The 24,004-nt window shown below is 46.6% G+C and overlaps 1 protein-coding gene across 1 annotated transcript in view; it reads right to left on the bottom strand.

Moving 5' to 3' along the window:
- GLRA1 (glycine receptor alpha 1) overlaps positions 1 to 24,004 on the bottom strand; it is a 62,925-nt gene that overhangs the window by 21,499 nt on the left and 17,422 nt on the right. Inside the window, exons 3-9 of the mRNA XM_049829240.1 lie at positions 21,397 to 21,464; positions 13,237 to 13,460; positions 10,190 to 10,272; positions 9,382 to 9,519; positions 8,649 to 8,863; positions 7,823 to 7,969; positions 2,965 to 3,251 (exon numbers count right to left, since the gene is read on the bottom strand). Of these exons, the coding sequence (XP_049685197.1) occupies positions 2,965 to 3,251; positions 7,823 to 7,969; positions 8,649 to 8,863; positions 9,382 to 9,519; positions 10,190 to 10,272; positions 13,237 to 13,460; positions 21,397 to 21,464 (1,162 nt within the window). The remainder of the gene's footprint in view (positions 1 to 2,964; positions 3,252 to 7,822; positions 7,970 to 8,648; positions 8,864 to 9,381; positions 9,520 to 10,189; positions 10,273 to 13,236; positions 13,461 to 21,396; positions 21,465 to 24,004) is intronic.

Here is a 24,004-nt window from a genome sequence, read left to right as displayed (position 1 = left end):
GAGCAGAATGAAGCGAGGTGGGAACCGTAGTCCTTCTCCTTGGTCTGTTCTTGCCCTTGGGATGTAGGATCAAAACTCACTTGGGTGGGAGGATGGTGCATGGGATTTGTTAATAACCTAGGGGCAACTCTGTAAAGCAGCTCCAGTTAGGAAGGAAACCTGCAGCTGGCTGTGCCCTGGTGAGCCATCCCTGCTAGCCTGGGGGGACCGAGGCGTTGTGTGAACCACCACCAAATTGCCAGGCTCCTAAGCGCGAGGTCTGGGCGTTGAGGCAGGACCTTTTTTGCCCAAACAACGCTGATTTGCGGTTGTTCCCCCTGCATGAGGAAGGAGCTGCGGTTCACGGGCTGCCAAGCCTCTGCCCCGCTGCCGGGCAGGGAGGGGATTTCCCCGGATTTGCTCTTTCATCTCAGACAAGGACGCGCCGTTTAAAGCGATCGTACAACCCGCAGTTGGCACAACCGGCTGTCGCGCATGCAGGGAGAGTTCAATAATTCAGCAAGCAAAACCAGAGCCAGCAGCAGACTTGGGCTCCAGCCAAGGCTCGGAAAGTTGTCCTAGCATCAAATAACGCCTCTGCTCAACAGCTTGAGATCTCCCTGCTTGGGAGAGCACCGACTGCCAGGGGACGGAGAAAGCCTCAGCCCACAGGTTTTCTGCTGCTCCAGTGGAGGGAAGGGGGTAAGGGGCTGATCTACTGGTTCTCACTGGTATCGCGTGATCTTTCCCTGTCTCCGCAGTGCAAAGAGACGCAGAAAGCTAGGTGACCTTTGCCAAAACCCTAGGAAATATTGCCGTTTGCCCTAGTCCACACAGTGCCCACCATCTTTTCTTCTTTTTTCTCCTTTTTTCCCCCTTGTTGTTCTTATCCTCAGTTTCTTTCTTTCCTTTTTTTTTTTTTCTTTTTTTCTTTCTCCTCCTCTCTTTAAATAAAGTGTATTTAGTGCTGGTGAAAGGTGCTGAGTTGGCAGCCTCGGAGATGGGTGTCCCTCTACCCAGCCCAGGAGAGCCCTGGTGTTTTCTCTGGGCTCTCTCCTCTTGGCACCAACCCTGTGCTAGGAGGGCTCGCAGGTCCCCGTGCTCCCCCACCCTCTCCCATAGCTGCCTCTTGCTGCGCTGGTTGGGACTCCCACCTCCCATCCCAGGCTTGGGTGCTGCTGAACTGGGCCAGACTGGACCTGACAGTGCCAGAGGGTACTTTGCTGTGAGCTCTTCCAGCTGCCGTGGAGGATGCAGCTTCTGCAAGTGGGAGCCTGTCTGTTCCCAGAGCAAGCATCAGATCTGCAGCCCAGGTCAGCTGGGGTCCAGTCCTGAGTGGGAGAGGAGGGAGAGTGGAAGCACCCTTAGGTGCCACTTGTCTCTCTGCCTTCATTTAGTGCCTAATCCAGACCCAAGCCCAAGTGCTTCAGTGCAGACTGATTGTCTCGTCCTTCATGCTCTCTTTTACCCGCCTCACTAAAGTGCAAACGAACACACCTGAATCACCCCGGGTGCTGCAGCCTGGCTCGTGCCCAGGGTCCCAGAGAGGCAAGTGGGACATCGAGCCCTTGACTTGCCCATGTCAGCCTTGAGCCGGGCTTTCGAATAACACCCTGGAGGCATTTGGTGTGTGTCCCCCCACCCCAAAAGCCCATGCCAGCCTGTGCTACCACTTGGCCAAAGGGAAACCCCTTTGCTCACCCATTCCCACCTCCCTCCCCCCGCTTCCCTATCCCCCCCCCCCCAAACTGTGCTGGCTTTGCCCAGGACTCTGCTGGGCAGCAGAGAGGGGCAAAGCAGCCTGCTCCGTCTTCCCATCCACGTTAAAGCTAAATGCAGCACCAAAATAGATACAAAAATAGAATTTTGGGTCCGTTGACCCAGCTTTGCTATTAATATTACTGCTATGTAATGTCTGAAAATAAAAGTCACTCTCTCTGTACACACCTTTCCCCCACCCCCCCTTACTGACAGTATTGCCGTTTGCCCGGTCCTGTTGCGACAAGGCATGAATATGCCTGTTTTCTCTATATTTTAAATAGAAGTTCTGCTTTAACTCATCCAACGCTTCCATCCCCCCATTGTAAACAAACATGGCAGAAAGGGGTTTGGAAAAAAAAAAAAGGGCTGTTTTAAAAATCCTTCATCATTTCTAGTGTTCTGAACAGTATTTCTGACTCCTGGGACTTGAATCCTGCCAGGTCATTTAAAAGGACAGAAGGTACCTGGGATTTCTGATGAAGGCCCTGATGTCCTTCTCGGGTTTCCCATTGGATGCTCTCTGATGGGGATGAGAGAGATAATGTATTTGCTTTCCTCTATCCAAAAGTCACAAAGTGTTTGATCAGCAAACCCGTGACTAAAAAAAGTAAATATATAAAATAAACAACAACCCGCAGCCTCTTTCTTAAAGTTTCCCCGTCTATCCAGTTTCCAAAGTGCAAAACCTAGAGAAGCATAGAATGATTTTCTTGGGCTTTCTTTTTCCTTTTGTTAGGGCTTTTTTTACCCCACGTGCTTGACTGGTATGGCCTTTCTATAGCAAAAGTCAGATAAAGCGTAGTTGCAGTCATTTCTGCACATGGAATTATGAATCATTCCAGTGACTTGAGAATCTAAGCTGTTAATAGGCTAAAAAAAGGATTTTTTTTGTTTATCTTTTTTCTTGATTGTTTTCTTTTTGCATTATAATTAAGCATGAATATATATTAATATATTACACTGATTGGATTGCAGCTGGAGCAATCCAAACCTTCCTATGCTGTAAAACTAGCCCCACCCTGCACTCCCCAGATCAAGAGGTGGGTTTTTTTCTCCTCCCTGTGCCGGTTATCCTCAGTTCACACGATTAAAAGTCCCTCCCAGCCCCCCTCCCCCCTTTTTTTAGTAGATATTGCCACATTCTTAAATTCATGCATTGCTGCATTGCTATTGCACATATATAAAGGATTGCTCACTCCCTCCCAGCTGCTCCCCTTCCCTCACTGGTTGTGCACATCCTCTCTGCGGACGATCTTGTAGATGATCCAGTAGAAAATGTTGAAGATGAGGAACGCCATGGGGAAGCCGATGCGTGAGATCTTGTCGATCTTCTTGGCTCGCTGAATGAACAGCTTTCGCATCTCCTCGGGGGAGCGGGACGGCGGGGGAACCGGGTTGGCTGTGTTGTTGTTGTTGGCGCCCTTGACGGAGATGCCATCCTTGGCTTGTAGGCAAGCTGGTCCCATCCCGTAGGCAGTGAAGTTGAACCTGCCTTCACCAGCTTCGTCCTCCTGAAACAGATTCAGCATGGGACTCTACTTAAAATGAGATATAGACAGTGCACCCTCGCTATAAGGCTCTCCACTGACACCTTCCTGCTCTGCAAGGGGGAGATGCCTCCGTCGTGCCCTGAGCTCGGTGCCCTTGGACAAACCCTCTGCTCTTAGGAGATCAGCCTTATAGAGGGGTGCCAGCTGCGTGATGCACAGATGCAAATCAGGGGATCCAGGCACCCCGTGGAGAACAGGACTGACTTCCACCCCACTGGGGTCTTTGACATACTTGAAGGGTTTATGGTACTGCCTTCGTTTTTCAATTGCATCCCCTGTTTTGCTTCTGCCTCTCCCTCCCCCCGCTCCTATCGGCACCTTCTTTGCTTTGCCTGTGCTGTATCAGCTTGCCCAGAAGGAGTGGGCTCCATGGAACTCCCGTAGTCAAGCCGCGGCGTGAGGCTTCCTACAGAGTTACATGGATGCGCAGGCGCCGAGACCTGTCCAGAAAAAGACCTCTGCAGGCTGCGTGCAACCAGCCCTCCACTCGCCTGCCCACGGGACCCCCTGAGCCCCACAGCCCCTCCACACGAGCCATCTTCCAGGTGAGGAACAGAAGGGCCCTTCCGTGCGTCAACAATAAGACGTGGCTGCTTGGGCTAAGTCCAATTATCGAGTAAGAAAAAGAATTTCTTTTCCAGTCTAAAGGCAAATGCGATTGCTGGTTTTGTGGTGGAGGCCTTGCGGGCTTCTCAGTATGATTTAGCCCTATTTTATCGAACACGGGAACGTAATCACAGGGGAAACCAAGTTTGGCCAAAGTAATACAACCAGTGAGCTGCAGAGGCAGGGTGAGAACCCCAAGTCTCTTGACTACAGGTCACCAAGGCTAATTGTTCGACCAATGACACTAATTATCTGTCACAGAGGCTGATCCATGCTGTGTCCCCCAACACGGACCTGTGTCCCCCAACACTGACGTACCGGCCCCCTCCCTCGTAACCCGCCTGCCCTGCTGCCCCTTCCTCTCTCCCTTGCAGAGTGTCTTTTCTGGATGGCCCCGGTATCGAGCGGGTAGCTGCGTGGGATGGAGGCACTGTGCCGGGGGTCTGGGGCAGAGAAGCAGAAGGGAGAGCACGCTGGCATATCCGAGCAAAGCGAAACAACCCAAATAAAATCAAACCTTCTTTGTTTGGGGTTTTTTGGGGGGGAGGGTGGCAAGCTGGTGAGTTGTATGACCTACCAGAAGGCTTATTTGTTTCAGAATCCTGGCTGAGAAAATTTTGCAGGCCTTTGGATAATTCTTCCCTGCCCTGGTTGTGTCCCCTTGGTGTATCTCTGGTCCCCGGCATCTGAAACTTAACAACCTTTAAACGTCTTTGACTCCTAACAGTGCCTCTGTGAGGGGGCAGTGCATTGGCTGGGGAAACTGAGGCACCAAAAATTAGGACCCAGCTGCTCTCGGGGCTGAGTGACTCCATGTGCTGAACATCTAGTCAGTCACTTTGTGAGCTGGGAGTCAAGGATCACAGAAACTCTTCTCTTGGGTCCCTTGGAGAGATTTTTTTCCAGTTAAAAGGCTGATTTTCTGATGATAAGCGATGCAGGCATTCTCCTTTTTAGGTGGCCAGAACCTGCTCTGTGGATGAGGCACTGGCAGTGAGGGTGGATGGGGACCTGGAGGGGTACGGGCTGCAGGGGCCAATTCTGACCTTCCCACTGCCCAGCGGTCAGCAGGTACCTCCAGCCACGCTGCCGGCTCTTGCCAGCGCCTGCAGGCAGATGGCACGGGGCGACGGGGTAGCCCCGGGCTGTGCCAGGGGCTGTGCCCGCCTGGCAGCGGGCACCAGCATCCCATGGCTCTGAGGCATCTGGGAGAGTTTTGCAAAGGTCTTTCTCATCCCTAACTTGTCCCCCTTTCCTTAAGTGAGCTCCTTTGTGCAGCTAATAACCTGTGCGTGGGCTGCAAAGACCTGGCCTTCTGAGATGCTCAGAGCTGATAGACCTTCTCATCACGTCTGTGTTCTGGAGGGTCAGGTAAAATTGCCTCTGCTTTTCTCTGACTGCACAAACACATATGCCCTGACACGTCTGGTTTAGCCTGAATCACTTAATTCCCTAAGTTACTGAATTTCTTTCTCTTCTCATTGCTGAGGGGCCACTGGCTGTTTTCTGCGGCTGATTTGTTTTGTGTGAGTGCCATACCTAGGATAGAGCAGCTAATGGTGCCTTTTTCAAGGTGCCATGTCAAAGGAGAAAGGCAAAGACATCACCAGCCACCCTTGGCTCGCCCCCTTGGGCTGGGTCTCCAAATACCCTCCAGCTGGGTCTGATGATGGTGTCACGTTAACCAGACTGGTCCATGCCTCAAAGGGACAGCAAGTCTCCCTAGCCACCACAGTCCCTACATCTCCCCATGCCAGGACCTGTCTGCCCCAGTAAATACAGAGAGCATAATGGGTTCAGAGAGAGCTGTCTAGTCGATTTTCCAGAGACAAAGTGGTAAGAGCTGGCTCAGAAATGGAAATGGCCAACTGAAACCCTATAACAGATATTTATGGATTTGATTTTTATTTTTTAGAGAGGAAGAAAGACTCTTAATGAAGAGAACAAGCTAGCACCTTGCATCTAACTCTGAGGAAAGTAAGAAAGAGATTTGTCTGGATTTACTTGTATTAATGCCAGACCATGGCACATTGTCCAGTGCATCGAGCTGTGAAGAATGGCTAGTAGATTCTGATTTGGGCAGACCTAATAAATGTGGGCATGGGCTGCTCCTCTCCCCAGCTGCCTCCACCAGCACGGACCACTGCAACGTCCCACTTGTTTTTAGCCTGGCATGTCGTACCTAAACCAGGCAGAGCTACCCAGACGAGTCAGGACACTGGGACAGAGCAATTAGGTTCTTTGGCAGCTGCACTAACCCATTTGCATATTTGCAGTCAGCTCCTAGTTTTCTGATGAGCCTGCAAACCTTGTTCATTTTGCTTTTGCAAGTGTTTTTGTTTATGCTTTGTTCCAATTAAATTGCTGTGAGATTGGGCAGGGATTGTAACAGCAGCCTTGTGTTCAATGGAACATCTCTGGCAAATATCTTTTAAACTCATCTGTGTATTAGTGGCTTTTTTTTCTTATTGTTTTATCAACAGAATGATCTGCATACAACAGCACGGATCCAGAGACAGGATGTCTGAATCTAGATGAAGAGATAAAAGCACTATGAGGCACCCATGTTGGGTGGTTTTAGCTCTGGCTCTTTTAAGCAGGCTGCATCTTCTGGACCAAAACTGCCTCAGCTGATTTTGAGATGGCAGGGTCTTGCTCTGGCCAGACAAAATCAGTGGGTGCTAGTGGTCTCATCCGTTACTTCTTTTCCCTTGCATTTGTCCAACTTTTCATCCCTGGTCCTGACTGGGCTGGGGACAAGTGAACAATTATCTCCTGTTTTGCAGATAGGACAACTGAAGCAGAGAGAGACAAATCTACAAAGAGACGGGCATTCCTGCTCCTTAGCCCCCACTGCCTCCCGGAATGGTGGCAGTTCTCCAGGCACACACTGTGAACTGCTGTAGGACAGATTAGACCCTGGGAAAGAATTTTAATGCCTGGGACAGTGAAGCAATGGAATAGGGGGGTCTCTGGATGAGATGGATCATGGAGGGCTCTTTAAAATAGAGGGTAGGCAAATACGTATGAGGAATATTTTAGGCAGACCCTGGTGTTGTCCTAGGGGCTCTCTTGAGATTGCCATCAGCAAAATTGTCTATGGGTTTTTTTTCTTAGAAAATTTAATCTGTTTTTAATGCTAGCTTGAAAGCAGTCTCTCAGGCCTGGTGCTGAAAATTTGATACCACCTACCTGATTCTACTAGTTAATTAAAGACAATTTTTAAGTGCCTTTGGTCCTGTGATCACGGACACCTTTATGTTTCTAATGCATCCTGTGAGGTGAAATCTTTGCTGTGGTACCTCAGCCTAAAAGCTAGTAGAGTCTAGGCTGCAGGAGATGCATGTCGATGTGATGCCTGCATGCTCGGCTTGGTGTCAGTCATGGTGAGTAAGCATGGAGCAAGGCTGAGGCTGAGAATAATGCTCTTTCCTTCCGAGAGGAATTTGCAGTCAGTCTGAGAAGCAGATGCTTTTGAACACGGAGATGACAGAGACAAAAGAGGTGTCACTTACCTCCGGGCTAATGTAGGCTGTCTTGTTGGGGGATACTGTTCTCTGATAGACATCCCTCACACCTCCCTGCCTGCCCCCCCCCCTGCCCCCCCAGCCCTCGCTGTCTCTTCTGAAGAGGAGAACTCAGACCAGAACATTGCTGTGTGAAAATTGTTCTGTTGAGAAAAACCCTTTTGGCTTAGACCACGTGGCTAGCTAACAAAAACCAGCTTGCTAGATGCCTGGGGTCAGCAGACTGTTAGAAGAGACACAATTCATTGAGGTAGCCCTGCTTTTTGATGTGTGACCCTCCTTAACGTCTGACCATATACTGAGGACTCCTCCGGGGGCTAGTGGCTCGGTTCAGTTGACCATGTAGTGATGTTCTGCTGGGACAGATTCCAGCCATGTCCTTCATGCTTTATGTATTACCTTATGGTGCCTCCTCTTCCTTCTGAACCTGAGCAGCTCTTTGTGCTGCCGAGACACAAAGTTGACGGCAGCGTACTCTAGAAGTGCGGAGAACACAAACAGCAAGCACACGGCCATCCAGATGTCTATGGCCTTCACGTAGGACACCTAGGAGTCAGAGAGAGAGAGACTGAGTTGAGGTGGCTTCTTCACTCACGTGCCTTTTTTCCTGCTATTTTACATGTTACTCCCAAGGTCTTTGGAAGGAGTTGATCAAGCCATGATATGGCTGACATCTGCTCTTGGATACTGAAATCTAGCTCATTTAACATGAATGTATTATCAGGCCACTGAAAGTGCTCCTGGACTCTTAAGTAGCAATAATTCCACAGTTTTTAATTTATCCAGGTCTTGATTGTGATGGTTTATATGCAAGGAAAATAGTAATCCAATCTGATCATACCAGAAGGCCTTCATAACAGGGAAATTCAGTACTATTATAAAATTATGATGGTCAAGTGAGTCAAAAGCTAGAATGTAGAGTTCATACCCATGTGTGGTTGTTGCAGGGATTTGTAAGGTACAGAGCTCCTGGCTACTGAGATCTGTGGTGCATCTTGGGGTGAGCGCTAAATCTTAGGGGAAGTTTTACTGCTAGTCATAGCAACTCTGAAAATTTTTGCAGAAGGGGACTGGAATTTGTTGTGCTTGCTTTTAAACTGGAATAGGGCAATGGCAGCAGAATGCCTCTTGTGTTGAGCAGGAGGATCTACGTAGTGACTTACTTATGTGCTGTCCCCAGAAAGTTCACATTTTGCCCCTCTGCGAAAATAAGCGTTATCCCTACCTTGGGCAGTGATGCTCGGGAACCAGAGCTCTGTGTGGTCATAGTGAGCACTGTGGTGATCCCCAGGCCAACACGAGCAGGTGCAGCATCCATATTGATCCAGAAGGAGATCCAGGACAGAATGACGATAAGGAGGCTGGGGATGTACATCTGGATCAAGTAGTAGCCCATCTGCCGCTCCAGATGGAAACGAGCTTCTATACAGGTGAACTTGCCTGAGGAAGACAGGAGATACATGGAAGATTACTGGTAAGGCAAGGTGAGCCTCCTGTTTTCAGCTATTGTCTGGGGACTTTCCTTGCATTGCCTAGAACCAGAGTCTTGTTAGAGAAGGAAAAGAACAGCTGTTGCCCAGTTCTGAAATATGAATGTGCAACCAGAAAGCTCTTGGCAGTATGTCCTTTGTCACTTAAATTTCACCTGCTCCCTTGCATCAGTGATAAAAAGAAGATGTTGGGAGAGGAGGTCCAGACCAAACACCCTTGAACTGGTGCAGATGTTACTGCAGACAAGAAGGTTCCACACATTTGTGTCTATTGACTTTTTATTGCCTATATATGTGTATATTTACTGGTAACATACCTACGTGTATTTATATATATGTTGTCCCTAGCTGTGTAGGACAAGGCTTGTATCACCAGAGTGCCATCACACATAGCAAGACACTGTGGCAAATACACAGTCCTGAATTCCTCTCTAATGAACCCAGCAGCTAAGGCTAAGCAGCACTGACCTGTGTTGTAGTGCTTTGTGCAGTATCTCAAGTCTTTTTCTTCTTTGAGGATAAACTGAGGCAATGTCAGCCCGTCAGCAACTTGCACAGCTCCTTTTTCTTGCCACTCAAATATGAGATCATTCATTGTGTAGCCAACTGTTGAGGAGGGGGGAGAAATACAGTGTGAAACCTATGAAATACTGATCTGGAAAGGGACAGATTTGTAGAAGAGAGCTATGATTGGAAGCAGGGACTTATCCTGGCCTTCCTTGGCAATGCTGTAATGAATGGGGTTTGGGTTGAGGGAGAACTGCTTATGCGTAAGGTAAAAGCTAGGGTAATGACCTGCACAGGAGCTGTGATGGTGTGCAGTGAATTGTCTGTAATAAATCACAATTTTTCTTGAATTTGGCTTGTCGAGCTGTTTGCTATTTTTTCAAACTCGACCTCTATCTCTGAATGGAGTTGTTCATGCCCTTTCCCTCCTTTGGGACAAGCAACAGGTACAAGGGGCAAATGTTCATCCAGAGAGAAAAAAATCCCATTTGCAACTGAAAGCATTTTCATCTTTCTCCTCCAAAGTGAAAGGCCAATGTAAATACAAGCAAGCCAGGGCTTCCCTCGTGGGATCTTTTAAGGTTTGGCTTCGCTAGGAAATGTCACGTGTACTGAAGGAATAGAAAATCCTGAGCAAGTGGTTCTTGAGCAAGTCTCCAGTGAAGGCTGAACTGGGAATAGGTTGCAGCTGGGAAGGGAGATGGCAGGGGAGAGGGAGAGGGAAAACACATTGTCTCCTCTCCAAAATGGAGACGTGCGCAGGACTCACAGCTTTCTAACTGCATGATGCACGTCTGTACGTCCATGGGGAAGTTCTTCAGGTCCATGGGGCAGGCCAGAGTCAGCGTGATCCTGAGGAGAGAAGACAGCACAGGGGAATGCCAAACAGTTTGTGGTACTGATGAGGGGGTGAACCCTCTCGGACATCCCGTGTTGCAAACAGGCTGATACCTTGCCCGAGACACGCTGGTGTGCTGGGGGGAATGACAGGTCATTCACTTCTTCCCTGCCTGTGTTTTCACACGTGGTGTTGGAAAGCATCAGAAACACCGAGCATTTGGATCTGGGATGTAATTCCCAGCAGAGCTGCCTGCTGCAGATGGCATTTCATTGCAATGTTGTTTTGGACTGTGCAGAACAAAGAGCTCCCACCCCAAACACTTTTGGTGCTTCAGTCTTCATTTCTTGCCTCAGGTTCACAGCAGTCTGGATTAGCAGCAAGCCCAAACCCATTCTCTGGACCCCCCAGATGCATTCCTAGAGACTGGGACTGTTTGAAAACCTTTGAACAGGACATTTCTGTGTCAGAAAAAAAAATGAAGTTTGATCAAGATTACACATTGCTGTGGGGGAAAAAAAGAGACTTTGTTGGGATTTTCTGCAGGGAAAATGCTCGGTGGTAAGTCAGCATGAACCTCTGCACCTTCCTGAATTCCTGATGTGACCCCTGAGACCTCTGCTTTTGTCTCTCAAGCTCCATTTTCCCCTAGGTGCAGGCTGCATTTTCTGTGGTATATTGCTGTTCTGCCCTATACCATGATCTATGCTCAAAATGTTTGTTTGGTTCAACAAGCTGATATTAAATGATTTGATTCAGATAGCTAGACTTGTGTTATTTGGTTTGATAATGCTGAAAGTGCTGTTCCCTGAAGTGTTTAGATTTTTCAGGTTTTTTCTTTGATGTAGAAATAGCAGAATTTCCTGGGGGACAGGAATTGAATTTTTCTACCATCAGACTTAGAAGAAACTTAGCAAGAGGGAAAGATACTTTAACTTAAATCCTTATGTTAGAAGAAATTCTCTGCTTGAGTTTAGAGGCATGTTGTGACAGAAAGTGTGACAGTAGAAAGAATCAACCTGTTCAAGTTTCCTCTTTATGAAAGCAACTGCTTTTTCTGTATTTAAACAAACACCTTACTGGAAGAGGGTCACCACTAGCCTTTGCCCACTTTGTTTTTCTCATCACATCTCTGGCAGGGAACTCCATCCCTGATCAATCAGAGAGATAAGCCTTCAATTACATCTTCAGAGAAGCCCCTTGAGAAGAATTTGCTGTAACTACCTGCCAGCTATGAAACAGGGGTGACTGTGGCTACAACTAACTAGGTTATGAGATGCTGAGCACATGCTGTACAAGTGTGTGCTGAGAAGGGATCAGAGAGTGAAATCCTCAAGGGTGATTTTGGGTGAACCCAGTGCTGAGCATCCCGAGTCTTGGGTCCATGGGACAAAGTCCACCTTCCTGTAAATGCCTTGACTAGAGTTTGACTGTTGCAAATAGTAGTAGCAAAGTGCCAGTTAGGAAATGGCAGAGGACTTTAGATGGAAACTTTTTTTTTAAAAGGGAAAGATTATTTCTCCTTTTGGAAACTCTTTGTGTTTGCCTTATGCTCTTCCACCATGCATGTCCCTTTTTTTTTGCTTGTTTTCACAGAAAATCATACTTTAAAAGGAACCTATATTTTCATCTGGAGATGAGAAAGATAGGAAAGTTCATTTTTTAAAAGAAGAACTGAACTGTTTTCAAGTTTTTGCCTTGAAAACGGTGATCAGCTCAGCCACATTGCTCCATGTCCCCTACTGAGTCTTTGCTCTGTTTGGCAGAGCAACTCCAGGGCTGGGGTGACCCGGTATTCCCCCTCTGTGCTCCTGCAGACCCACCTGGAACAGGACACTGTGACATGCTCACTGCCAAGTTGCTGGTGGCAGTTTTACTACCTGCCTGTGTTTAGAAATTAAGAAATGTGAGGTTTCCACATTCAGCCAACAGGCATGGCAATTCTTTTACTGTGTTGGCCAGCAAGGAGCTGGTCTTTGGGCTGGAACTACCTTGATGTTTGATGGAGGCTGTCTACATGGCAGCATTAAGCTGTTTATTTTCCATTGTACAGCTCTGTGCTGCTTTTTCTTCCCCATGACTGCCGCTTGGAGCTGCAGAGTGAGATGGAATGTGCGTACCTTAGGCAAATTTACATTATACATGAGGTGAAAAAGTCTTTAAGATAGAGTTAAACTTTCCCTCTTTAAGCTCATGAAGTTTGATCTTAGTTTCATTGGTTTAAAATAAAGAGTGGATGGGGTTGGAAGTGAAATGAAGGTGGGGACTGGATTAATTTCCTGTGGGAAATTCAGTGCAATTAGTTCAGCTTCACTGACGGATTCCTGGATCTAGCGATAAAGGGGTAAATGGGAAGAGTAATGCTGAGACAAAGCCATGGAGCTCTACTTAGCATTTTCCCTAATTTTTTTTTTGTCAGGAAATGCTGCTGCTTTCAAAGCATAGTTCTCATGGACATCTGCTAGTTTTCATGTAGTACAGCTGGTTTTAGGCTTGTGCTAGTATAATATCTCACGTAATTTTACATTAGGGGTGTTAAGGAATCTACTAGTGAGGAACAGAAGTCCTTGGACTGAGAAAGGTAGAGATGAGTTATTGGTCAGGGAAATAAGAGTGTGTTTCAATTTTCAATGATTTTTGTATGAAGGAATCTGCCCCAGAAAGAGGATGAAGTGCTGACACAGGCTGCCCACAGAGGTCATGGGATCTCCATCCATGGGGTATTTCAATTTGACCAGACAAAGCCACAGCTGACCTGATCTGTTGTTGTTAACCATCAGGAGACCTCCAGATGTCCCTTCTCTCCACATGGCTATGACACTGCTAATTTTACGATCTCCCCCTTTAAAAAAACCCTTAATTTCTTTCATCCAACAGCATGCTCAAAGTTTTCACTTTCTCGTTTTAGGCTTGAACAGTGAGAGTTTAGCTCTGCCCTCCCCCGCATTGGTGGAGCTCTTCCCATGGAGTCACCTCACCTGATGCTGTAGAGGACATTGCCGTTTCTGGAGATTCTCAGAAGCTTGTTGTCTGTGGTAATCTCATGGAAATGGGCCCCTTTCTCATTAGCGAAGAACAAGTCAGGCTTCCAGATGGAGTCCAGCATAGAGGGGTCCAGGTCCAGGGAGTCATCAGGGTATTCGTTGTACGCCAGCCGTGGGTCATTCCATTGCTGTCGCAGGAAGATGTTCACCCTGTAATCCTGCCCGGTGTAAGTAGGGAGCAGAGAAATGCAGTTAGTGCTCAAAGCAGGCTGAAAGTGCTGAGAACGGGGGAGCATGTACTAAAATCATTCTCAAAACCAAACCATGTCTAGGGCTACATTCCCAAGCAACGGCAAGCCTTTTGGGGATTATTTCTCAAGGAGCTGTTGTTAATTTTCAGCTTTGTAGGTTATAGCTATCTCATAGCATGAGAAGCTGCCTATCCTTGCATCCTTCCATCACGGCAATTGTCAGCTGCGTGTGAAGTGTCAGGACCTCTAGTCTGAATCCCGGTGCTGGAGAAGCAATGTTCAGTGACGGAGGTCGTAAGGGCTGGTGTCAGCAAGACGACTGTTGCAGAGGATTAAGGGGGAAAGGAGTCTGAAGCCAACTTGGTTTCAGTGTCAAACCATCCCATATTGTGACTATCTATGGTTCCTCCGGACTTGTGAAAAGAAAAGGCACAGTGAGACAGGCAGTCCGTGGAAGGGGTATTCCCCGTGTGTCCACTAATATAAGGGTAACTCAGGTGAACTGATGGAAGCAGCTGCCCTTGGTGAGCGTATGTGAACATGAGAGGGATGTGCATGAAGTCTGCTTTCCTAATCTTAAGTGAGTGTTCTGGGTTCCCCTCTCTAATGTCAAAATGCCATAAGTGCTACAGATTTTATAAGATGGCCATCTTCTTTAATTGAAGCTAGTCCCCCAGCACTACACAAAATGATATCTGCCTCGTAACTGTGTGTCTTACAGCTCCCCTGAGTTCCCCAGGCCAAGGCTGGCTGCTGAGGTCGAGCTCAGACACTCTCCTGGACAATTAAAGACAGTTTCTGGTCTCCCTGTCTGACCAATAGCTTCCCCGGGTGATCTACGTGCCCCTTTTCTGCTGACTTGCACATAAGAAAGTGAGCCAACAAATTGAAATGGGGAGAGGATGTGGCAGCTATCAGGAGAGGGATAAAAGCTCCATGTCCATAAATTAATTGACATTTTCTAAGTATAGAGGCAGACTGCGTCTGAAGAGCAGCATATAATAAACCAATTTCACTGCCCTGGCCCAAACTAATAGTTGCTATCATGATTAAGGGTTTCTTTGGTGCCTTTCTAATACTAATGTACTTTGAAGACTTTTATTAAGAGACAGTTAACAGAGGGTGTCTGACATGCTTGCTGGTACCTAATACCTGCTGCAGGCACTAGGACCTTTCTTTCAAGGAGACCATTTGGCACCTCTGAGGGGATCTCCCGGACTCTGCCGTCAGGTCTGTTCTTTCCATCTGGAGAACACAAAGCTCTAGAGTTGAAGGGTGCATGTGGAGGAGAGTCTTTCTGACGTTGCTGCCTCAAGTTCTTGCTTGACCACGAATGTACAGCCTCTTGTCCGGGAGGACATGACTCTTGTGAAGTCCAGTCACACTGGAGGCTTTGGACAGGATTGTGTCTTGGGTGCTTTGTGGTTTTGGATGGGGCAGTTCGTAGCCAAGCCTATGGTCTAGAATCTGCTTGAAGCCACTTAGTGCCATCTGTGTCGTCAGACCACAGAAGCTGCTAATGACATTAATGATAGTGACAACAGCAAATGGACCAAGGACTTGATGCTAAAAAGAACAGACTTCTGAACATGAAAAAGAGTTGCAACACTCTCTCCTTCTGCTGATACTCCGAATGTCACCTTCACAAGACCTAGTGGGTCCCTCTGACTTAATTATTCACCTCTGTCAACCCTGTGTAATGTGTCTGGAGAAAACATGAATAACTGTGGACAGCTGGGAACCAGGGTCTTAGCTCAGGACTAGCCAATCACGCAAACCTGAAAAAGGAGAGCAGCCCTGAATCTCCGCTTCCCATGGCACGCACCAGCTCCCCGAACAACTTGTATACTTTCAGTTCTCCCTTTTCTGCATGTAAAGATCTGCAGCCATTGCAGTCAGGGGAAATCAATGTCACTGACCTAATAGGTAGAAAGTAAAAGGTTGTTTTGCTTATTCAGCTACAAATAAGCTGGATGCTAGCAGGTTAGCTTCAGTTGGGGGCTTATGTCATGTACAACACAAATTAAACTCATGTTTGGAAGAAACTTCAGTGGTAGCTGCCCAGAAGTGTTCTCAGCCTGATGGAGTGTTGGAAGGGGGGGGGAAATGGAGGCAATCTCCCTACAACAGCCTGTGTTGCTGTGGATAAGCTTTTTTGCTGGAGCAAATTCACTACTTCAGCTGCAAAACTTGCCAAAAGGAAAGGGTGAGAAGAGAGGTGTAGCGTGGTTTATGTTGCCACCACAGCAGGCATAAGAGGCCATAGACAGAATGACTGCCATGGTCTTCGTCACCATGATGAGGGATCGTAATCATGTGTTTGTGGGCCAAATGAAAATTAACTTCTCACAGTAGGTGGCTGTGAGAAGGCCCCTCCTAACTCATCTCCAGAGACCAAGTGTCCTGTACTCATGTCCTACGTGAAACAGTCCAGGGCCATGCCGTGAATGTGTGGTGTGAGAGACTGCACTGCCTGCCTCCGGGGGATGTTCAGCAGTGTGCTGAGTAACTCTGGTGCGAGCTACTCTTTGTGCTGTCCTTTGGAGGCAAGTGTTTGCAGTGGATATTTTTTGGTTTGGAATATAGACAACTGAGAATTTATGTTGTGATATAAAAAAGGTAAGGGCAAAGAAATAGATTACATGCACTGAATGCAATTCTCTGGCTTTGCCATTTTATGGTATTAGTATTTTACCTATGTGTGTGTTTATGAAGATCTTCCTTCTCAGTGGGTTTATTCCACAGTCCTGGCCTGGCCACTGAGAAGGGTTGTTTCCTCCCAGATGCCTTTGCCCTCATGACGGACAGCTACATTGCACTGTAGTACTGAAGGTGCTGAGCAGCCTTTTAGATTTCTTGTGTCCAGGCTTATTTGAACATAAATATAAAAACAAGCACTGTGACTGCAAACTGGACGTAACACTGCCTGAGGAGCTAGCATGAGGCATGAAGAGCAAATGGGGTATATCTGTGGCTGTGACATAGACTAAGATAAGGGTTACAGTATTCTGTACCAGCTAAAAGATCCGATGTGTTGAAAGCTTTGCACCTAGGCATTGCAGTCAAGCTGAGAGATGATGAGTCAAACAACATTCGTTCATTGGCTACTTGGAGATAGGCAGTGTTTCACCTGGATGCCTTGTATGAGATCTTAATTAGCATCACTAAGAAGCCCAAAGTTATTCCTAAATGATGGGCAGAACGGACCAATTTCTGATATGAACTTTCAAGCAAAAGAAAAAAAAAAAGGTTTTACTGGGGCTGCAAACTCAGCAAAAAAAATCTCTTTCTCCATATCCTTCTTATCACTTGAGTTCTTCATTTGTGTGCCAATCACATCCAGTCATTGATTATCTTGTGCAGCCTGCTCCTCTGGCTGGCCTGGGAGAAGAAAGTGGCAACTCTGTGTTGTGAAGGCATTCAGGAGCTTTGCAATTTGGCTCAAAGGCATTTTACTCCCAAGGGTGAAATGACACAGGGCAGGAAGAAAATAACTGAAGCGATCAAAGTAGTTCAATTTGATAATGCTGAAATGAAATTCTGCTTAATGACCTCACAAGGAGCCAAGGAAACGGAAGATCACTCGAGACCTTTCCTTCCCCAGGTACCGCAGCCTTGGCACCTGATGACGAGTGAGCTGATGAAAGCAACGGCAGGCTGGAGGTAGTGCTGAGAACAAGGGATGGAGACTCTCAGAAAACTCAGTAGGTTTCAGACCCTCACTCAGGGGTTCTGTCAGACCACCCTCTGCACTGGACAGTTTTGGCGAGAGACTTCACTTTGATAAATTTACATTTTGCTGATGGAAAAAACAGGGTAGAGACGGACCTCCCTCAGGAGGTGATTCTGTTATGCCACCTGGACAGCAGAGCACAAGGGGCTTTATTAGTATTGAGTTCATTCTCTAGGAAGGGAATGAACAAACATTTTTAAGGCTACTTGACCTGCAAAGGAGCAAAACAACAGACTGATTGCAAAAAAATAAACACACCTGGAGCAGACCTTGGAAGGGTTAATAAGGGACCTCGTTACCCTGCCACAGCTGTAGCCAAGTAACCAATTTGAAGCCTGGTGTGAAAACCACAGCTGGGCTAAGGGGAGGAGGTGCTGTGAGTAGTAGTTGTGGTGGAGGTGCTACTGAGGAGGAGGAGGAGGTCTGTTGCTTGAGGAAGGTAGGTGTGTGGTGAGGGGTAGGAGCGGTACCCCGGTGCTTAATAGCTGTGAGGTTTTTTTGTGCTGGAACCTAAAGCAGAAAGTTTTTCTGGGTTTCCCTCCAAAAAGAGGGGGAATTATATCTCCTGGGCTAAGGATGGGGCTGCTGGGGGGTGGGCTGTAGCTAAATTTCAAGTTTAGTAGTGAGGTCTTGTTCTTCAGCTTGGGGGGGGGGGGGTTTGTGTCCTTGTATTTGAGTTGCATGGTCTTATTTCATGGTTTTGGGAGGGGTTTTTGTTTGTTTGTTTTGGGTTTTTTTGTTTGTTTGTTGTTTTTTTTCTTCTCCATTCAGTGCAATGACAAATTCTAACCACATAGATAGCCAAAACACTGCAGGTATGATGTTGAAACTGCAGCAGACTGTGAGATGTTGTGGAAACCTTTTCATTTTGTGTTGTGTGACTTGTTATATGCTTATCATCTCTGTGGGACTGATGGTTAGTTTTAAGAATGATTGACTGTAGAAAATTGAGCTCAAAACCTTTGCTACAGGCTTTGTGCGTTGATACTTAGTCTTTTGCAGACCTTGGGGTGAGTGGGCCCAGTATTAAATGTGTGACCCATACGCTTCATCAGTCATATTTGCTATCTGCTGCACTGTGGCTTGTGAGGCTGGAGCGAATTGCTTGGTCTGTTTTGAGGATGGTTTGTTATCTCACTGGAAATATCTTATACAGATATCTCTGAACAAGTATTTAACATTTGGACAGTTGCAGCCTCCAGCTTCTCCTGTCCTTAGGAGATGCTGGGAGACCAATTGTGGCTCTGCTGCAGCTGGCTGGAAGGTCGCATTTGGTTTGCTTATTTCAGATGGGACGACTATGGCACGAAAGCAGCAAAAAGAAATTTTCATATATATGCTGTGTCTGGGGGAGCCTGTGCTGGCTGTTTTGTGGCTCGCTTTCTCTTGTGCTCTCTTGTTTTCTATGTGTGGGTCCTTTTTAAAATGTGAGACTGGGAGGGGTCATCTTGAGCATTGAATCCTGCTCCTAGCACCTCTAGGTGATAATATATATATAAAAACCCCCTTCTTCTCCATGTGCCTTCACTGTATATAAAATGCTCCCAACTGCCTAAGCCAGTGAGAGAGCCATAAAACTGCAGCTTCCACTAGAAGAGAGATCAAGGGCATTGCTTAATTCCAGGTTTGTTGTTATAACAGGAGATTTGTTAGATAAAATGCTCAGATAACCCTACCGGTTGTCTTATGCTACAAAGAAAAGCCAAAGCTGGTGCAGTTTATTAACTTAAAACCAAGACCCTGTTCCCTAGATGCTTGACTTCTGTTGCATCTTGAATGAAGAATTTGTAGCTTGGCTATAGGTTTCCTTCTCTGGTATGGCTGGGGGCAAGGTGTTTGTGCTTTTGAAGAGCACAAAGGGATTTAACAGCTTGTGCTTGGGGGTTGTTTGGTGTTTTTAATAAAAATAAGCAGATAAAGTGGATGCATTTTGCATTCGTCCTCTGCAATCCCTTGCTGTTGGATGCACTATTGCAGTAATGCTTTGGGACAGAAGGAGGCTGTCTGCATTTCTCTGGCTGTTGTCGTTCATAGTCTCTTGCTCCTTGAAGCACTTGTTGGGTTCACAGGGTTGTGTTCCCAATCGCAGGTTCCCTTGTCAGACCTAACGGTTGAGGTTTAAACCATAATGCTGTTCTTCCTCTTTGGCCAGCAAAGCAGCTGGGGGAGTGTTACCATCATCAGTCCCAAGAGTTGATGATAGAATACTGCTTTCTTTATGGCAAAACACTGAATTGCCTCTCTGCCACCCACACTTTCCCACTGCCCCAGATATTTAATCATTGGTTTGAATTCAAATTAGTCAGGTCTGTCTCAAATTCCCTTCATGACAGGACCTTCTGCCCTTATCAGAAACTGTGGTGGGGAGCTGACGCTGCCTGTTTGACCTGCTGCATCCTCAAACAGCGAGGAGAGACTGGCTTCTCTGCAGAGTAAATCCCAAGCTAGCAAATCCCAAAGACTGCTCTGACTTGCTGGGCTCTTGGTTTTAGATGCTTCAGTACCTGTGTTGCTTGTGTTCTCATCAGTGTTTACAAGCAGAATTGCTGTCCCCAAAGCAGCACATTATATTAGGTTGTGTGCAATGCTGCGTCAGCCTGACATCTGGACTAGCTTGTCAGAGCTGGCTTGGGTATTTCTAGACAAAGCAGTGTGCCCAGAGGGTGTTCTTGGCTTCCCATGGGAATTTTTTCTATGGAAGATAGACTATGAAATGAGTGGCATCTGGAGAGGATAGCAACTCCCTGCAGCATGTCTTGGAGGTGAACTGCATGTCTCTCTCATGCTAGTCTATGCTGATTTTATGGACCATCCTGTTTATTGGGATCCTGTGGTGTCTTTTTATGACTGCTCCAATGCATCTTGCAACGTAGGACAGAAATACCGAAAAACATGTCACTGTAATGTGCTCTGTATGCTGCACAGGGATCCCTTGTGGGTCTGCCCCTCTCCCTTGCAGTCTGTGGATCACCTCTGCTAGATTGTGTAGGAACAGAGTATTTATTGCCTGTAACACCAAAGGAGTTGTCCAACAAAGTAGTACATTAGGAACAGATGTGTATTTTGGTTCCCGTTCTTTCTTTTTTGCTTGATATACAAATGAATCCATGAATACAGTTATCGCCTATGAACTCTGGCAAATTCTGCAATCCAACTATGGCATGTGTTTCTTTGTGCTTGGACAGAGTAGCAGCTTTTTTTTCTACTACTGGAACTGAACTGCCCCCAACCCCAAACATTTCCAGAAGAATGGTGTGGTGTCAGAAGAGACTTATAACCCCAGATATATAGCTGTTGATCTCCTCTGACAGTGGTGTGCATGACAAGTAACTTATTCAAATCGGGGAGCGTGATCTAGATATAAAGCCTATAACATCCTGCCTCAATGCACAAAACACCTGGAGCTGGAGTCCTGTGTTCTTTGTTCACCATCTTTCTAGAAAGAGAATTACCAAAGCTTAATTAAACTCCATATTTCTGGATTAGCTTTAATTAGCACAGAGGTAAGGCACTGTACCTCCAGAGTTTTCTTTTGTTGTTCACTGATTATGTCACAACAAATCTTTAACGGTTTTCAGATGGCGCAATTATCCTCTGCTCCTAGTGTCTTGCCAATTAGATACAGCCTTTAGCCATGTTCACTAATTTTGTCTGAAGTGAGCCTTAACTTGCAAATATTGGGTTTGATTTTTTAACAATCTTTGTCTATCAGAAATATGTCTTCAAGAAAATAATAATCTAGTGATTCTCTTAATTTTGGGGGATCCAAAATCTGGTGCAGCCTGAATTTGAGTTCAGCTGATTGCCCTTCACTTAAAGCATTGATTCAAACTGCTGGATTTATATGCACTTAAAGTATTTGGAACTGTCTCTGAGCTTGGAGCCTTAGGCAAGTCTTCAGAAAAGACTATTTGTTTCCTTTTCTGATGCTTATACTTTGCCCGTACAGTGTTTTCATAGAGAAGCAGATGGAGACTGTGTGATCTTCAATTACATGCAGTATGAGTCTTGTGTGTTGACCATTAATTTACTCAAACCTTAGGTAAACTTGGGAACATGGAGACAGTATTTTCCTCTGGTCACACTAAAGAGGAAGGTGATGCTGCATTTGCTGGGAGTGCAATGAGGCTGAGCCAGTAGCTAAGCAGCTGTGCTGTGACTTTTACTTACCATAGTCGTTTCTGCAATCGAACCAAAGCTGTTGATGAAAATGTTGCAGCTGACATTCACCGGTGGGCCTGCATGACAAATACAGATTGGAACAGCAGTTCACTGTGTGCTTATAAGACAAAGTATTTCCACTCTGTAGTGTTAAAACCTATTGTGGGAACAGGGTGATCATGGGAATAAGGTCTGGATGAGCCAACTTAGTCTAGTCTTGGTTCTGATGCCAGTTTGACATCAGACAATACTCTTGCTTTGCCTCTGTTCCCCTATTTGGGAGAGTGTTTATGTATCTCTTCTGTGAACTGTTTTGATGAAAAGGAATAGATTACAGCCAGGCAGGACAGCTTTCTAGATATCGCGACACTGCTGTATGAGTGGCAAGCTCACCCTGAACATGATGGCAATGCATCTCAGAAAAGAGTTGAGAGACTACTGACAGGCCCTCTTGTTTAGAGCTCTAAACTTTTAAAATACTCATTTAAAGCATCTAAATGTTTCTGAACTAGATCCATATGCTCCCTATGGAGCCAGTGCAGCAGAGTGCTGTAGGGATCAGGCTAGGTGAAGGAACAAGTACCCCGTGTGATAATGGTGGTGGCTGCTAAACTCACAGCTGGATAGGAGACTTCAGGGTTCTGCCAGCAGAAATTCTCTGGTTGTCCTGTTTTTGAAAGGGTCCTCACACACATGCATCTCCTTGGCTTTATTTGCTTTCAGACCAAAGCTTTGCTTTGCCTGCTTGTATTGGAAAAGTTAAGGGGCCACCAAAGGAGAGGAGTGAGGATTAAGGGATGAAAGCATTGTTGTTGGAGGGCGTGGGGGGCTGCCTGTCGCTGTGGTACTGGTACCCAAAGGTACCAGTATGAGTGGAAGTGGATCACAATATTGCCTGGCAAATCTGAGGTGGAAATGTTGTATTTGCACTGAGGGAGATGCCAAGAGCTGCAGTTCAGCCCAACGCAAAAAGCTGGAAAACACTTTGGAACCAGAGCCATATCTGGTGCCTGGCAAACCAGTGCCTTGCCCATATATAATGAGAGGATTTCTGTAGAGCCTTTACAAGGGGAGGGGAGAAGCAAAAGGGCCCCCCCGCTCTAGGGGCTCCCAAAGGACCTGCTACCGGTGCTGCCTGGTGTGTGGTGGGGAAAGGCAGCCCGGGCAGAGAGCAGAGGACGCTGCCCCAGGAACCAAGGTTCCCCCTTGAACACTGGGAGAATTAATCTCATATCGTTCTCGTGACTGATGCTTCTGGGAAGATGAGATCTGTAGAAGTGGTGAGCGTGGATTTTTAGGTTGTTCCCCCATCTTTTATGGAGATAAGGATGGTGTCTGCATTTCAAACACTGCCTGATGGCTCAGCCTCACTGGGGGAGCGATGCTTGCCAGTTAAGGCCTCATCTGCAGTCTGGCAGTTGCTGCAAGGTGAAATACTGGGGGGGAGAAATAAACCATATAGAAGGTCCATGTGCATGTCATGTCCTGTCCCAAAGGGCACAGCATAAGAAAAAATACTGAGCTGACCTCCTGGATGACTGCATGTGCTCGTGACTGACGTGCATGGAAGATTTTGGCCCTCTTCTTCCTGATCCTGTGCTGATGCGAAGCTGAGTGTAGGATGAGCTTGGCCCAGTGCATGTGAAGAAGACTGTCTCCTTGGGGCAGCCCAGCTCTTGTTGAGGGACTGTGCTCTTCACACTGCGTCCAAGGGGAGCTGTGAGCACTCTGCAGGGTTTTGGTTTTGGTTTTTTTGGTTTTTTTTAGCTTGTGTGAGGCTCTAGAAGCTTCTCTGCCTACTGCTGAAATATGCCACCTCTGCAGTGGGATGCAGCTGTGAAGGAATATAGTTTTCCAGGAGTGGGGTTAAGGGTACAGCCTGGGCGAGAAACCCCTTGTCCCACACCGGCTGGGTTCAGCTCTGTCCCTGCCCGAGTTATTGGTTTCATCCTCCAACTTGAACCAAAGCCCAAATGCTTCTTCCTTGTTCTCAGAATGTGAATCCACAGCTAAGTTCAGATTTTACAGCATTTATGGAAAAGCTGCAATCTTCTCTTTTGTTAATCTTCCCCTCCCCAAAAATCAATCTGATACGGATCTTTGGTATTATTTTCATTTAGATCTAAGCCATTAAAATGCCCTTATGAGTTACTGCAGTTAATTTAAATGACATGCTTTGAGAGCTACAACCCCAAGCTCTGTAAAACACCTCCTATGCCTCCCATATAAATTGGAGCCTGATTTATGTGTGGGATGCTAAGCCAGCAAAACTGCCCTGTGGGGAAGGTGTAGTTCATTGAAATAAAACTGAAATTAAATTATCTCAAATAAAAATGCAATACAGCTGCCTTCAGCAGGAAGATAATGTATACATTTCATTAAATATTAAAGTTTAATTTCTTTTGTGTGTGTGCATAATTTAGTGGTAGGCAGGTTTACAGGCTGGTTTTTTAACTCTTTGTGATTTGGAAAAGAACAGCAGTGTTCTCTGTTGCCTAGTTGATTACCAAGACGCAAGCTTCCCACCTACACTTGGGTTTAAGAGCTCAGTATAGAGCTTATTGTTTGAAGCTGGATGGCAGGTGCTGTCACCAAGATTAATGGGTCCTGGGAGTCC

This window comes from Accipiter gentilis, chromosome 26 (assembly GCF_929443795.1).
Source record: "Accipiter gentilis chromosome 26, bAccGen1.1, whole genome shotgun sequence".
NCBI classification, from domain to species: Eukaryota; Metazoa; Chordata; class Aves; order Accipitriformes; family Accipitridae; genus Astur; species Astur gentilis.
The sequence above is the reverse complement of the archived record's forward strand: the minus strand, read 5'-3'. Positions and strand labels throughout refer to the sequence as shown.